Here is a 14089-nt window from a genome sequence, read left to right as displayed (position 1 = left end):
GGTCAGTGAGAAGCTGGCTAATCATTTCTCCTCTCTGAGGATTGGGTGCAGTCTAAAGCCTGGAAATAGGCGAGCGTTGGCAGACGGATGATTCTGAAATGCTAGCAATTGAGCAGAAAGGACATGCATTAACACAGCTGGGTATATATATGGATGCACACGCTCCAGTCTGATGTTTCCTCACTTTTCGATGATATATCGCACCTTAATCCTCCTGATGGGGAAATTAAACACTTCCTAATTTTCAAAAATCACAACTCCCAACAACATCAGCTACTGTAACATCACACCATGACACATGAACGATTCTATGTCAATGCTTACAACCACTGCAACAAGATTATTTAGCTAAAAACATCCTCCTTAAAAGCATATTTATTACTGGATATGCCAAAGCCCAGTAAAGACAAAACTGCATAAACCTCTTGCGCAGACTTCTTAAAGCAAACATAATAGCCTGGCTCCTTCAGCACAACAAAGTCAGACATATGACACCCACATGACAAGGCCGTCTGTGAAAAATACATGAGATGCTGACGACCTCAAGAGAAAAGCTCCAGCAGCTCAGCACCAAAGTCATCTCACACAAAACAACCAAATGCCACCTCTGTCAGTGTAATGGAGCGCAGTGATAATGTCACACTTGCATAGAAAAAAAAAAGGTGCACGTGATCAGAAGACTGTTGGCCATAGGTAAAGGAAAGATCTACAGAATATCAGAAACAACGATAAGCTAAACAAAATCACAGTTTCATGTGACACTTGTAGTCAGTGAACTTGACAGAGGGAAAACAGGTTTCTGCTGTGCTTCAATAATAATAATGCATGTTTCAAAGGAGCTTATCAGTGATCCCTTGCAGTGATCACACTTGCAACCAGCTAGAGCGAAAGCTGATCATGGCTTAGATATCAAGTACACAATAGTGTAGTCAGCCTCTTACGATGCAAATGTGCAGCTGTAACAGATAAGGCTGATGAATCAGCAAGGGAAGTATTTGGCAACCCTAAGCTAAAGGTTTGAAGCAGGATTGCAGAAGGGTTACTAGCTCAAATCCCTCATATATCTGGAGAAAAATCTGAGCTGAGTGAATGTGCAGCAAGCACTACCAAAGTCCCTGAAGCTATGCAGCTTACACCCTATGATACAAATGTCATTTTATGTATGAGGAGGAAACAGTGGAGTGGGGTAAACTGTGATGCTTCAAGATAGCATGCACATTCATTAAACCTTTCCGTAATAAATAAAGAGAGGATAAGAGTAAAGCTACAACACAAGCATTTTATCAAATACAACCTCTATTAACCCGTATACAAGCATGTGATGCTTTCGTGATGCATCACATCAAAGTCCAGCTGATTCTCTATACAGCTTGACAAAACAGCCTGCTCCCCGTCTCTCACTGCTGACAGGAGCTACTAACAGGCAGGACGCCATACGGCCTTAGTGGCGTGACAAAGCATTCGTCAGCCGGCAGCGGCATCAGAGCACCCTGCTGGGAGTGTCGGCAACAGGGATGACAGCTCAACAGAAACATTAACAGTGGATTCACAGGTCCTTTTACCGATTGCTCTGTGATTTGGCTCATATGAGGTGTTCTTGTGCAACAGCATTGAGTACATGGAATCAGAATCAGGGTTTATTTACGAGTAGGTTTACTCTAATGGGGAAAAAAAAGGAAACAGTGAACAGCGGAGATTCAGCTGTCAAGAAACTCAAACAGAAACCAGTGAAAAAAAAAAGTTAAATAATATTACATTATGTAAAGTGAGAGAGTGGTTTATTCCATTGTAAGTGACTTAAAAAGAACGGGAGCAGGTTTGAGCCAGACAAAACCAAAAATCAAGAGAACACATTAGAAACAAACAACACTTAGAATTAAAATTTAAAAAAATACCACATCACTTAAAGTTAATTGTTGATTGAAATTAAATTATTGTTCAAATATCAACACAACTATCAGAAATGCCTCAGATATAGCCTTAAATGCGATTAGGAATCAGTGATTAACACCAACAGTGCAGCACTATAGTAGAGGGGTTTGATGTTTGTTAGCGCTTAATAAATATTTAAGTGTTTTTTTATGTTAAGCTTAGACAATTTTGTCTTATAAATATGTGGTTTTCCGACATACTGTATCAAACACAGGACATTTCCTTACTATACTAAGCCAGGACATAAATAAAAATAGCAAAAACAGCAATCATATCACATGCAGTAAATGTACAATACTTTTTTTAAATATGACACTGTTAACGGAGCAGAACTTGGTGTGGGGCAACACTCAAGTCTGGGTATGGGTGGAAATAATGGTATTGCAACATCTCTACAATGAGGGAAGTTTCCTTTGTTATGTTTTTGAAGCAGTCAGAAACAGATAGTCTGTTGCAAGTGGAAAAACAACAGCTGCTATCCAATTAAAGGTCTACCATTTAGATTGAAATTTTCATCCAAAGCATAAACAAACACTTAAATTCCAAACACAGTTTCAAATCAGCCGCAGATCATCTGTGGTGTGGTACATCTGCAAAAGGGAGCTCTGCTCGCAATGCTGACGCATGTTGTCAATCTGGACACTACATTTACAAATACATGGCTGCCAATTATTTGTTCATGTAGCCCTGCAGCTGTCTTTGCAAAGCTGCTAGGAAGGAGCAAGCCCTTACATTTTGTAAATGTATGAATTAAAGAAGGCACACCTAGACAACAACAAAAAGATAATGTTTCAGAAATACTTTCTATCTGCTTACGAGAGAGACTTAAAGAGTGTTTTTTTGACATTGTGTTCAGCAGGTAGAGTCATGAAATGATAGAGGGGAAGGGCTGCACACACACACACACACACCTTGGCAAATATTCCTGCTGACTAAAGCTGTTGGATCAACACTAATTTAATAAGTAGACATGCTGCCAGCGAGACTTTCACACACGGGATCAAAATCAAACATAAACTAATACAACATTACAGAAGCACACATTTGTGCATGTGCACTCCTACATGCACACAAAACGATAATCTAGTGAGGGCTCTAACATGTCATCAGTTAAGACACAGCAGAGCCTGCACCGGCCCGCTCCATCGGCAGGAGAGACAGAGCTCTACACAGCTCTCTGGAGAGGCTCTGCACTACGTCACAAGACCAGCAGCAAGAAAACAGCTCGCTGGGAGGTGACAGCGGGTTCAGACGTAGAGCCAGGAGAGAAGGAATGAGAGAGAGAGAGCAGGGACGAGGACAAGGCTGGGATCCAAAACACATCAGCTGTATTAACCTGTCTCTCTCCAGCTTCACGTGTCATATGAGTGTGTGTTTGTAGATGCTCATATTACAAGGGAAGCCAGGGCTCATTTTAACACTGTAGTAAGAGGTATTTTAGTTATTCCTGTGCAAGGCCTTTTAAATTGAACTGCTGTAGAACAGAAGGACTAGAAGACAGAAGACGGGGAGAGAGGGGGGACATTTTGAACGATTTGGAGGCACCCTTATCATGTCCTGTCCTTGTGGGTCAAATTTTTGCAAGATGAAAACACAGACTCCCTTCCTAATAAGCATACATTCATAGGAGAGGTCAGAAGTAATTTCCTGATTCATTTTCCTTCACCTGAGCAAGGAGCCAGACTCCGAGAGTGGCCAGCCAACCTTCTGCAGAACCATTTCCATTTCAAAGAGCCAGACCTTAACTGCATCTGGCGTGCATCCCATGGTTAGCTTTAACCCCTCTGTATGCAGCTTATATTCCATCCAGTGCCTGTTTCGCTTTTCCATCGGTAGCTTTAGTAAAAGACGCTATGTCAAAGAGAAATGAACTAATTAGGCAGGAAAAGGAGCCTCAGGACCCAAGATGGACATCAATTGTGGCTTTATGTTCATGCAAAATGTAAAAAGCAAAGTTTTATCTCTATTCAGAGTCCAACATCGTCCTCATTATCCAGGCCGCAGACATTTTAATGTCTCAAGTGTATTAGTTTATCATGCAACAGGATATTAAAAATAATCTGTGATAATATAATGTCCGTAGGGATAATAATAAAGACAACACAGTAGCTTTGCACAGCTAATTGTGGCAGATCTGGGGATGAGTCGATGTGTAGGTGTCCACACCCACTTCCTAACGAACACAGATAAACACAGGGTAACTGCAATCACAGTGGAGGGAGCCTGAGAAAAATCTGCCCCCTGACATGTTATTGTCCAGGCTGAAAGGAGGGGTTGCACAGCAGTAATTACATTTGGAAGGGAAAGAGGGAAACACTGTAAGAGGTTGTCTGGGCTACCTAATCCCGCGAGCGCTCATGTGTATGAAACATGCTTGTATATGTACGTTACGTCTGTGTGCAACCAACTTACTCCCTCGCACTTTTATAAGCCTGTCTAATCAATAGTCTCACTCCCAATGGCTGATTCAAGGCTCTCATATTCCGGCCAGAAAGTCACAAAGCACTCGGCCTCCACAAGGCCTTGATTACTCAGCTGTTGGCTTTGTTATTGAAATGAATTCATCTCTATAACTCGGCTGCTGACACATGATTTGGCACTTCTCTGCTCTAGCACTATGAATTGCACTTTCCGTCCTCTGAAATGGGGGTTATTATGATTGTGCAGGACTATGCTGCACAAGCTGGAGATTAACAAGAGAGGCCGTGTGATATAAATATGTGAACTGATCTGGATCCTCCTCTGTTCATTCAGCTGGAGTGGCCTTTCTCATCTAAGTTGCCCTCACATAAAAGGTCCTAGCGTGCTTAGCAGTGTGCTTTTTAATGGAGTAACAACGTCTGTGGGCTTTCTGCAAGACTTTCACAACCAGTTACTTCATCATTTAAAGTCAAGTCAGAAACAGGATTTTGTTGCTAACCTCCCTTTACAGCAGCACACTGAAGGTTCTAGAAAGTTCATTGTTCACGCCCTCATATGTGTCCAGGAATTAAGAGCCCTTCACAGCCCACAAGCTCTACAGGGTGTTTTATGTTCCCTATTATTATACAAGCTCCCCAAGCATTGCTTATGTACATACAGGCGCTGCACTAGGAATCCAATTTTGGATGGGCCCAGGTCATTTTAACTGGGCCTGTTCATAACAGAAGTAAAAACGGTGTGCCTGTCTTGTACTAGTTTCTACTTTTAGAGGCCTTGCTTGAAATTTTCCTCTGAAACGCTCATGGTACTGAGGCAGCTTTTTATTAACATGCTGACTAATCATGTATAAATTGACACACGTAAGTAAAGCATTACTTCCCAATGCAAAGTAATGTACAGTTTATTTTTTGCTATAGATGGTGGAACAAAGCCATTTAGAAAAAAAAACTCTTTTTATATGATCAGAGTTTATTAATTGAATTTGTTTGTATTGATAGATGTGAGAGATCATCGATGGGCGAGCTACACTGACTATTAATGAGAGAGTTAGTGGCGCTGTTTATGAGATTGTCTCAACAGAAAGAGTCTGTGTGTGCTTTTTAAGGCAATAGAGAGACATCAGACCAGGCGCAAACATTCTGCACCATCTCCTCTCTTGTCTTTGTTGTTTTGTCAGTTTTTTCTAGTCTCATGGGGAAATACATTTAGAGTTTTAAACTAGACTCGACTCTCTCATCAGAAGGAGTGTCACTCACCAGAAGATTCTTTTAAATCAGAAAAGTCTTAAGTAAGTAAGTAAGTAAGTAAGTAAGTCATTTAGGGTGCTAGTTGCATAAACGGGTGGGCCATAATGCCACAGGTGTGCACAAAACTAAAAAGTTACCTCTGCCCCTTTATAATACTTAACATTTCACAGAACCTGCCATGTTCTTAAATGTGTATTTCACTGAGGAATCTGAAGCTGACAAACAAAGCAACCTTTCATTATGAAAGTGGAGGCTTGCATAGTTAGCCATGCTGCTAATGTGTATACTTGGACCTACTTTTGTTCATGTCTTTAAAGAAGTTCACCTGGGTCACCGTCATTTTGTGACAATTTAATCCAGTGAAATACAGTCACAAAACAATATAGGGATAGCTCACATTAAGCAGCAAACTATTTTACCCCCCTTTATGTTTGTTAGAATTTGAGCTCTATTATAAACCACATGATTTTGTTAAAATGAAGTATTTTATATCAAGGGTTGTTCTTTAATCCGCTCTTCTGTTTGCAGTATAATTCATTTATCACTTGTCCCTGGACTGAAGAAGGAATCCGTTAAGATAAATGATTTATTATGAATTGAGCTATTAGTGCAAGATAATAAATTAGAAAGTGGAAAGCAAAAATATAAATAAAGATAATCAGACCTTCTTAACTCTAAACCATCTTCTCTGTTTGGATAAAAAAAAGTATTATTGATGCTTTCAGAGACAGCACCAGGCCAGCCATGTTGACTACTGCTCATTATCTGAACAGCAGCCAACCTTTGGGGTTACAAGCAGCTTAAGTGTGTGCACTTAGACTGGAGGGGAGACACAAGACAGAAACCAGACATGAGGCCTCGCACTTTCTCAATTTTCACTCTCCTAAGCTGCAATGAAACAACAGCTTAATTATGGAAAAATGTATCCCAACACGTTTACTGTACTTTTTCCACACATACAGCTAATCATACTCTTACACTCTTAGTTTCAGTCTTTGTGTTGACATATGGCTTGATAAAATAGAACTGTTAAAGAACGTGTCTATTTATTTTGTCATTTCAATGTGTTCATTTTAAAACTGTCTGATAGTATTTGATTTGATACGATATGCTAGAGATGCAACAATCCACTTTTTCAAATTCCAATCCAATTCAGATATGTATGCATCGATACCAATTTTTTTATTTATTATTGGATAAAAAAAGTGACTAATGGTTTGCAGCAGGCCAAATACAGACTAAAAAGTGAGACACTTCCACTAATGCTGCCTATATATATATACACACACACACACACACACACACACACACACACAGGTATATATTCTAGACATCTGAATTGAACTGAACCACTCACATACATACACACACACCTAAAGTATCTGATTCAAGTTGAAAACAGTGGAGCAGCCTTAGTTAAACACAGTGCCACAGACTTTTACAGCCTCCTGAACAAATGTACGTGACATGAAATTATAGCTGATGGCTGTTGTTCCTTCCCTCATTTTCATGTTCTCATCCCCACCAATGCCTGCAAGTTTCACAAAGAGGGTACCTGATGTGCCTCTGCTCTGCTGCATGGAAATCTAAATGAAGCTGCCTCATTTCAACTTCAGGGTTGATAAATGTCTGCCAGGAATATGAGGGATGCTGGTTTAAAAAAAGGCTGTCAGATGCACAAATCAGGGGAAGCTTTTGTGATTCAGTCAGAGTACAAACAGGCTTCAGGTGACAGCAGCCCCTCCACCTTAATGAACAAACAGGATCATTTATAGCCTGGTGCTTATCATGGGTGAGCATGTGGTGACTGAGGTGCAGCTTATCATGAAGGAGCATGTGCTTGTCAACCTCAAAGATCAGAGAAACGTTTGGCCTGTTGGGTTTCTGACTGAAGAAAAGGTGGGCCAGACAGGCAGCGGCCTTTGGTTCAGAAGAACAGCTTGTTCCCTATTGTCAATGTCATCTGTGTCTACAGCTTTAATTAAATGGACTCCTGACCTCCGACAATGTTTTTCCAGAATGCTTACCACATGCAGAAATATGGAATCTCTGTTTGTGTTTATTTTGAATCAAAGCTTTCAATGAATGTGTATCCAGAGTAAAAGCAGGAACGTGTCTTTCCTGGGAAAAGTTTATAGTTAGTGTAAAAGGCAAGGAGCCATGTTAATGACTTTACTGATGATGGTTTGGAGTTAACTAGATCTTGAATTTGACAAAGCATGTTTTTGATTTTGATTTAACAAACAGGTGTGTAATATTTCCATACACTTGATTTTCTAATCTGTCATTTATAAAATGCTGAATTAGAATCCATTTAGGAAACTGCTTAAAATGTGAATCTCCATTTCAGAGTTTTCTTCAAAATGTCTCTTCACATAAAACACACAGAACAGAGACAACACCATCCTGCAGGTATTTTAATTTTAAGGAGAACAAATGTAAACGGACGTAACCAAGAGTTTTTGATCTCCATTACCACTTACCAAACTAGAAAAGCCATGATAACCAAACAAACCACAAACGTATTTACATCTAAAACGCATTCAAAAAAAACTATAATAGATATTTTTTGGAAGAAAGAGAGAAAGTTAATTATAATGGAGGACTTGGGACCAAACTATCAAATAATGGAAACAAGTACTACCATTAGAGCCTGCCAAGAGTCAGTGAACCACGTCAGCATAGCTGCTAGCAGCTACTGTAAGTGATTGTAATTTCTGGACTCATTACCGCCCCATGTTTTTAAATATTTACATTTAATGAATGTCAACCCCCTCAGACCATAAGGAAAACACACAACAGGCACTCACACTGTCAATATCTCGGAGAAAGCAAGCTGACAAGCCAAGTGGCAACAATAATGCTTCAGAACAAATCAACAAACTTTCTGGATTAACATATAAACACTGCTCTAATCCCCTGCACCCCTATTAAATAAGACGGATTCCAGAAACCCTTTCTGACATTGCTGGATAAGAAGTATGCATTATGGTCTGTGCTGCTATGTTATGTCTACATTATGTGCAAACTCGGCCTTATTTGGCATACTGACTGAGGATTCTGAGTCTGACTGACTCCCACCCATATGTGTGTGTTTTTTGTTTTTGTTTTCTACCCAGGAGAAAAGAGGGGCACTCTCTTTTTTGAATTTCTTCTTGCTGTCTGGCAGTCTTTGGACATCTCGATGTGTGCCCCTTGCCTCTCTTTCTTTCTTTCCATCATTTTGTGTAATACCGCTGGGTGCTCTTGTCTATCCTGTTTGTCTGTATTGTAAAAAAAAACAAAAGAAGCTATAAATAAAATAATTTTAAAATAAAAAATAAGATGGCTTCCCTAACGAATAATGCCAGGCAAGTCAACTGCTTTTCCTCCAGTGTGAAGGAGCTGAAGAAAACTTGTTTCTGATGAATGAATGTATTATTCTGAACGCCATCAGAGTTTTCTCAAGACGTAGTGGCCCAAAAACATGTATATGACTACAAGTAATGCTTGTTTCAATAATAGATTCATCTACAGAACAGTAATTGGTTCATAGTTCAGTCATCATCTCGTAAAAAATTGGCATAGCAATTAACCAGATCCCAAACTAACCACAAATTGCTTCTCTCATCCCAACAACATCCCAAAGCACAAATAATACATGGAAATATCTGTCATTAAATCTAAAAAGAAGATGCATCTTAACATTTAAAAAGCTTGACTTGATTATTCAATAATCAAGATTGTTGGCGGTTTACTTTTCCTTTGTGTGATGAACCAGCTCATCGCTGCAGATCTAGATTATAACCAACATGATATCCACGTCCATTAGGGGGGTGACCAGATGTCAACACATTATAACGTGATGATATTTCTCATCAAGGTGAAAGCTGTCTATGTGAGTACATAGGCGCAGAACGGCAGCCATTATGACAGAGTCTGATGTTGATCTGGACATGACCAGAAGATTCCCCCGTCACTTTGAAGGCAGTTGTGTGGCGGACAGTGGAGGATGGAATTGTAGCAATGAGTATGTAGTGAAGAAAAAAAGAGGATGTGATACACTAACAAATGCATGGAGCAGCATTTTGATTTGATGTGCTGTTAAAAAGCATAGTTTGAGTCGTGGCTCGCCAAGACATGAACAACATGTAAGCTGTGACGATCATTACAAGATGACCACTAGTTTAAACATTTCACAGTGGAGTTGCATTGTTTTGCATTTTGTGACTTTTAATCTAATAAAGACTACTTTTCCAGTCATATATTTGGTCGCTGAAGTTCTCTTCAAAATACGGTGAAAAACTTGTCTCTGTCTCGTGAACCCAATATCGTATCTCGTCTTGTCTTGTGCACTGAGGCTTGCGTCACGCCCTTAACTTTGTAGACTTGTCTGCTGAACATGCTCAAAGATGTTAGCAACGCTAGTTAGAATGAATCACCGTCTTAACTTTGTCCACACACTTTATCAGACACTGGTCGTTAGCTGCAGCTAAAGTGACTGCATACATTGTTTATTTATAGAGTGACTGGAAAACAGAAAAAGGACAAATTGAATATGCGGCAAAGCCTCAGACAAAAGGGAAGTCTTCATCATGTCTGCTGCCACATTGTGAACAGAATACTATCTGCACATGAAAATAAATGGAGGGATGCAAGACAAAAACGCAGCTGCTAAGGGTTTCCAGGTTGTTGTGACCTCCATAGCTGACCCTCAGAAGGGAAGAGATAATGAGCAATGTGCTCAGCAGGACTCAACTCCTTAATAGACTTCTATGAAACAAGTTCTCACTCTTTTCAGAGTGCTAGCTTGTACAGACTCCCAGATTCAGATTGTTACACGCACACCACAGTATAGTCATAATTCAAGGAGCAGCCGTGCCCCAAAACTCTCCAGAGTCAGAGAGGACAGGTCGGTTTTGAAAACAATGATCATCCACCATCGCAGACAGCCCCACAACACGTGACACCAATGAACCAAAGCCTCTATGTTTGCTTATGAGTGGAAGTGGGCATAGACACCCTGAGGGCCTTTGATATTTTAGTTACCTGTCAGTCTCACTCTCTTTCTGTTTCATGCTATCAGGCAGCTCCTCTCAAAAAAGCCAACCGTGGGATCCAAAGATAATAGGACCCTGGCCTGCACCTCTTCAGGTTAGAGTGTGTGAGAAATTGAGATGGTATTCTTTTTGGGAAACTGCTGAGTGACATTTTGATCATCCAAGGGAAAGGTCAGCTGGGGAGAAAGGAGGGTGTGCTCTCTGGTAAAGGTTGTCTCACTGAGCCTTCTACCTTTTTCCCCCTATACATAAAAACCCTGCAGCAATAAGTAACCAGTGGAGGCTCCGACCAAAACACTAAGTCTGCTTCACCTATAAACACACAAGTCGACATCTGCGCGCCAGAAAGAGCCAAATAAAAATTCCTTCTTGTGTTAAACAAGAAAAGTAACAATACGTAGTTTTGAACAATGTCAGTGAATGACAGAAGAACTTTTAGTGACAGCAAAGAGAAGACTCTTGCACAGGCACTCTCTCCGAGATGTCTCAGAGCCCCAAGAGCTGAAGGGGATTATGTAAGTCACTCAGTATACTGGGTCACCCAGTCGTTTTTGATATGCACTACTACTGTAGAGCTGCTGTGCTTTTTGAAGAGATTCTCACTTCGTAGGTTTGTAGTACGGCTGAGAGTCGGTATGATAGACAGTTTATTATAATTATTTTTACTACTTGGTTGCTGTCACACAATGGACTGGTAAGGATTTTACAGAAGTATTATTCTTTCACGGCCCACAACTACCGATTGTGTGACAAATGACGGCTTTTAAAACTACAGCCTGAACAGAATCAAAGACCTAAAAATGTTAACAGGTGAATTGTATCCTTGCCATGGATATAGACTGTAGGAATGATGTTACCTGGAGAAAAAATATGAGGGCGCCCCATAAACAGTGAATAATAACACTACTGGAAGGACGCTAACGGTCTGAAATTCCATGGCGTTTCACCTGCTAGTGGTTATTCTAGGACAACCTATAGGCCTATTTAAAAAAAAAAAAAAAACATAGGGTGAGTGACTAACTCCCTCACTCAATTGAAAGAGACAGTCCCCTCATGACATCATCAATTCAACCTTTCATGCTCTCATTCCCAGGTAAAGAAACACTCCCTGAACAAATCACTAGAGCAGCATTACTATTTTCTTTCTGAATCCATTCTTGACAGAGAGATCACTCTATCAATGAAAGCTAACCTCCTGAACCAAGCACACAGTTTTTCCATGCTCTACATACAATGAGGTGGGGGACTGAATATATAATTTGTGTGGGTGGGTTGGCTTCACAAAACAAAAGAGCAAGCCTTAAACAAGGCTGCATACCCAACAACAACTTAACGAGTTAAACAAGAAAGCAACTGTCCAGGCAGGTAGGATGTGTAGCCGCTGCACATCATGGACTCATTGTTTTTTTTTCCTCTGGTAGTGTCATGTTACTCCCTTTGCACGACAAAACCCCCGCTTGTTCCATGACACAGAATAGAAAAAAAAAAAACAATCGGCTCACTTTTAAAAAAAAAGAGCCATTTGAAAGGCAAAGTCGTATCAACTCGGAATGTTCATTTTTGTAATGACTTAACTTCACTAAAAATGTCACGTTTGTTACAACTTGTCACCACAAAGGACGTATTTCGGCAAAAAAAAAAAAAAATACACCTGCCAAGTAGCTTAATGCTTTCATAAAGTTACCACTCATAGTCGAAGTAAAACCGGAAGTGAGGTGTTTCCACTTCACAATAAAAGCGCAGTCACTCCGACAACAGCTCGCATAGTTTCTCTATCATTCGGGAATATTTACTACAAGTGGACAAAGAACGCAATTTCTTAATTATTTCTCATTTTCTCCTGTAGTATTAATGTGTGTTGTCAGTTTAGTTGAAATTGTTTTTTGTTTTTTTTTGCTTCGACCGGAAATCAACCATTTGCATTCTGGAAAAACTTGACGTTGCTCTAGGATAATAGGTGCTACTGATATGTCACCTTTTTGCTCTCGCTGTCCCAAGTTCACACGTCTTTAACAACATAATAATAAAAGGGAGAGACCCGGGTATTCAATGATTAAGCTGGTTTAACAAATATAAGATGTAACAAAGTAACAAATATGTCCTCTAACACTCCCTGGTAGGCTACTGGACGGCTTGAGTACCAGGAAGAGACACCAACAACTCACCTCTGCGGGGTTAAACACATAAAATAAGGAAGATTAGATAATAATTGTTGGCATAAGACGAATATTTAAGATGCGGTTATGGATACACTTGATATAATTAAGGGGGTATAGCCACAACAACTTTGTTTTTTTGTCCGGTGTTCGGCCTGTTGTCACATCACCACTAGTTTCGCAGCATCGGTTCAACACCCACCCCTCCTGCACCATTTCCGTGTTTTAAACCGAATCATTTCCACGGAGCTGGTGCCACGTCAATTAAATACGCAGGTTTTTGCTGAATTATAACACAGGACAGTGGGCACAACCGGCATTGAATGAATATAACAAAGCTGGGCTGCTAAACGCTGCGACACTGTTGCAGAATAACCGGTTAATAAGTGAAAGGGTGCATGACGTGTCCAAATCAATGAGTCCAAGACAGTTCAAATGTGATGCTAAAACAACGAAACTTACCCAGTGCCACCTCACAGGCTTTTCGCAATTGTGAATGGTGAGCCTTTTTCACCTCCTTGTCGGCCAGGATCTTCTCCAAAGCTCGTGTGAGGAACATGTTTTTCGTCTTTTTGCCCTCAAACATGTCGCACCGGAATTTGGGGCGAGGTGTGCGTGGTCCCAAGGGGGGTGCTGCAGCTCCTCGAATGGAGATGTATTCCTTTACAAATGTCAGCTGCAGAGCCCCTAACAGACAAACATAAATAAACACAGAAGGTGGGGTAAATCCCTCAGATTTCCATTAACGACCTGCCTCCTGCGCCATGTTGGAGAGAGGAAGCGACGTCACGTACGTTGGAGAGCGGCCGCAGTGAGGCAGCAGGGAGAGAGAGGAGAGTTGTCATGAGTGTAGTCTTACTGCTAAGCTCTTTTACACACACACACATAAGCCTGCATGTGCTTGTGCGCTCCGCATGCAAAAATATATAAAGAACAAATTAAATAAAACAACCAAGTATGCCTTCTGAGCTGTGAGCAGATTTTCTCTCTTCATACCTTAACTTAAACTCCCAATTTCCCACTTAATACTAAAGAAGTGCACATTGAATTTTCACAATTAATATAAAATGGGACTTGGGTGATATTTTATAAGCCTGCACTGGGTTGTATTCTTTTTTTTATTAAGAATATTTTGTATAAAAGGGAAAAGCAAGCCCCCAATTTTGGACATTTTAAACAGAAAAGAACAGGACATTAAAATGGAAAATAGGCAGTTTATGATTTGCATAACTACATTTATGGCTTTATCTTCATTCATGTTTATGCTTTTGAAGTTACATTTTTCCACTTAATA

At 40.3% G+C, this 14089-nt stretch overlaps 1 protein-coding gene across 2 annotated transcripts in view; it reads right to left on the bottom strand.

Moving 5' to 3' along the window:
• arfgef1 (ADP-ribosylation factor guanine nucleotide-exchange factor 1 (brefeldin A-inhibited)) overlaps positions 1 to 13579 on the bottom strand; it is a 52485-nt gene extending 38906 nt beyond the window's left edge. For both annotated transcript variants that reach the window (XM_061064590.1, XM_061064591.1), the window contains exon 1: positions 13258 to 13579. In XM_061064590.1, the coding sequence (XP_060920573.1) occupies positions 13258 to 13381 (124 nt within the window). In that variant the 5' untranslated portion in view covers positions 13382 to 13579. The remainder of the gene's footprint in view (positions 1 to 13257) is intronic.
• Positions 13580 to 14089: the final 510 nt, after the last annotated feature.

This window comes from Labrus mixtus, chromosome 19 (assembly GCF_963584025.1).
Source record: "Labrus mixtus chromosome 19, fLabMix1.1, whole genome shotgun sequence".
NCBI lineage: Eukaryota > Metazoa > Chordata > Actinopteri > Labriformes > Labridae > Labrus > Labrus mixtus.
This window is presented reverse-complemented; position numbering and strand designations above follow the sequence as displayed.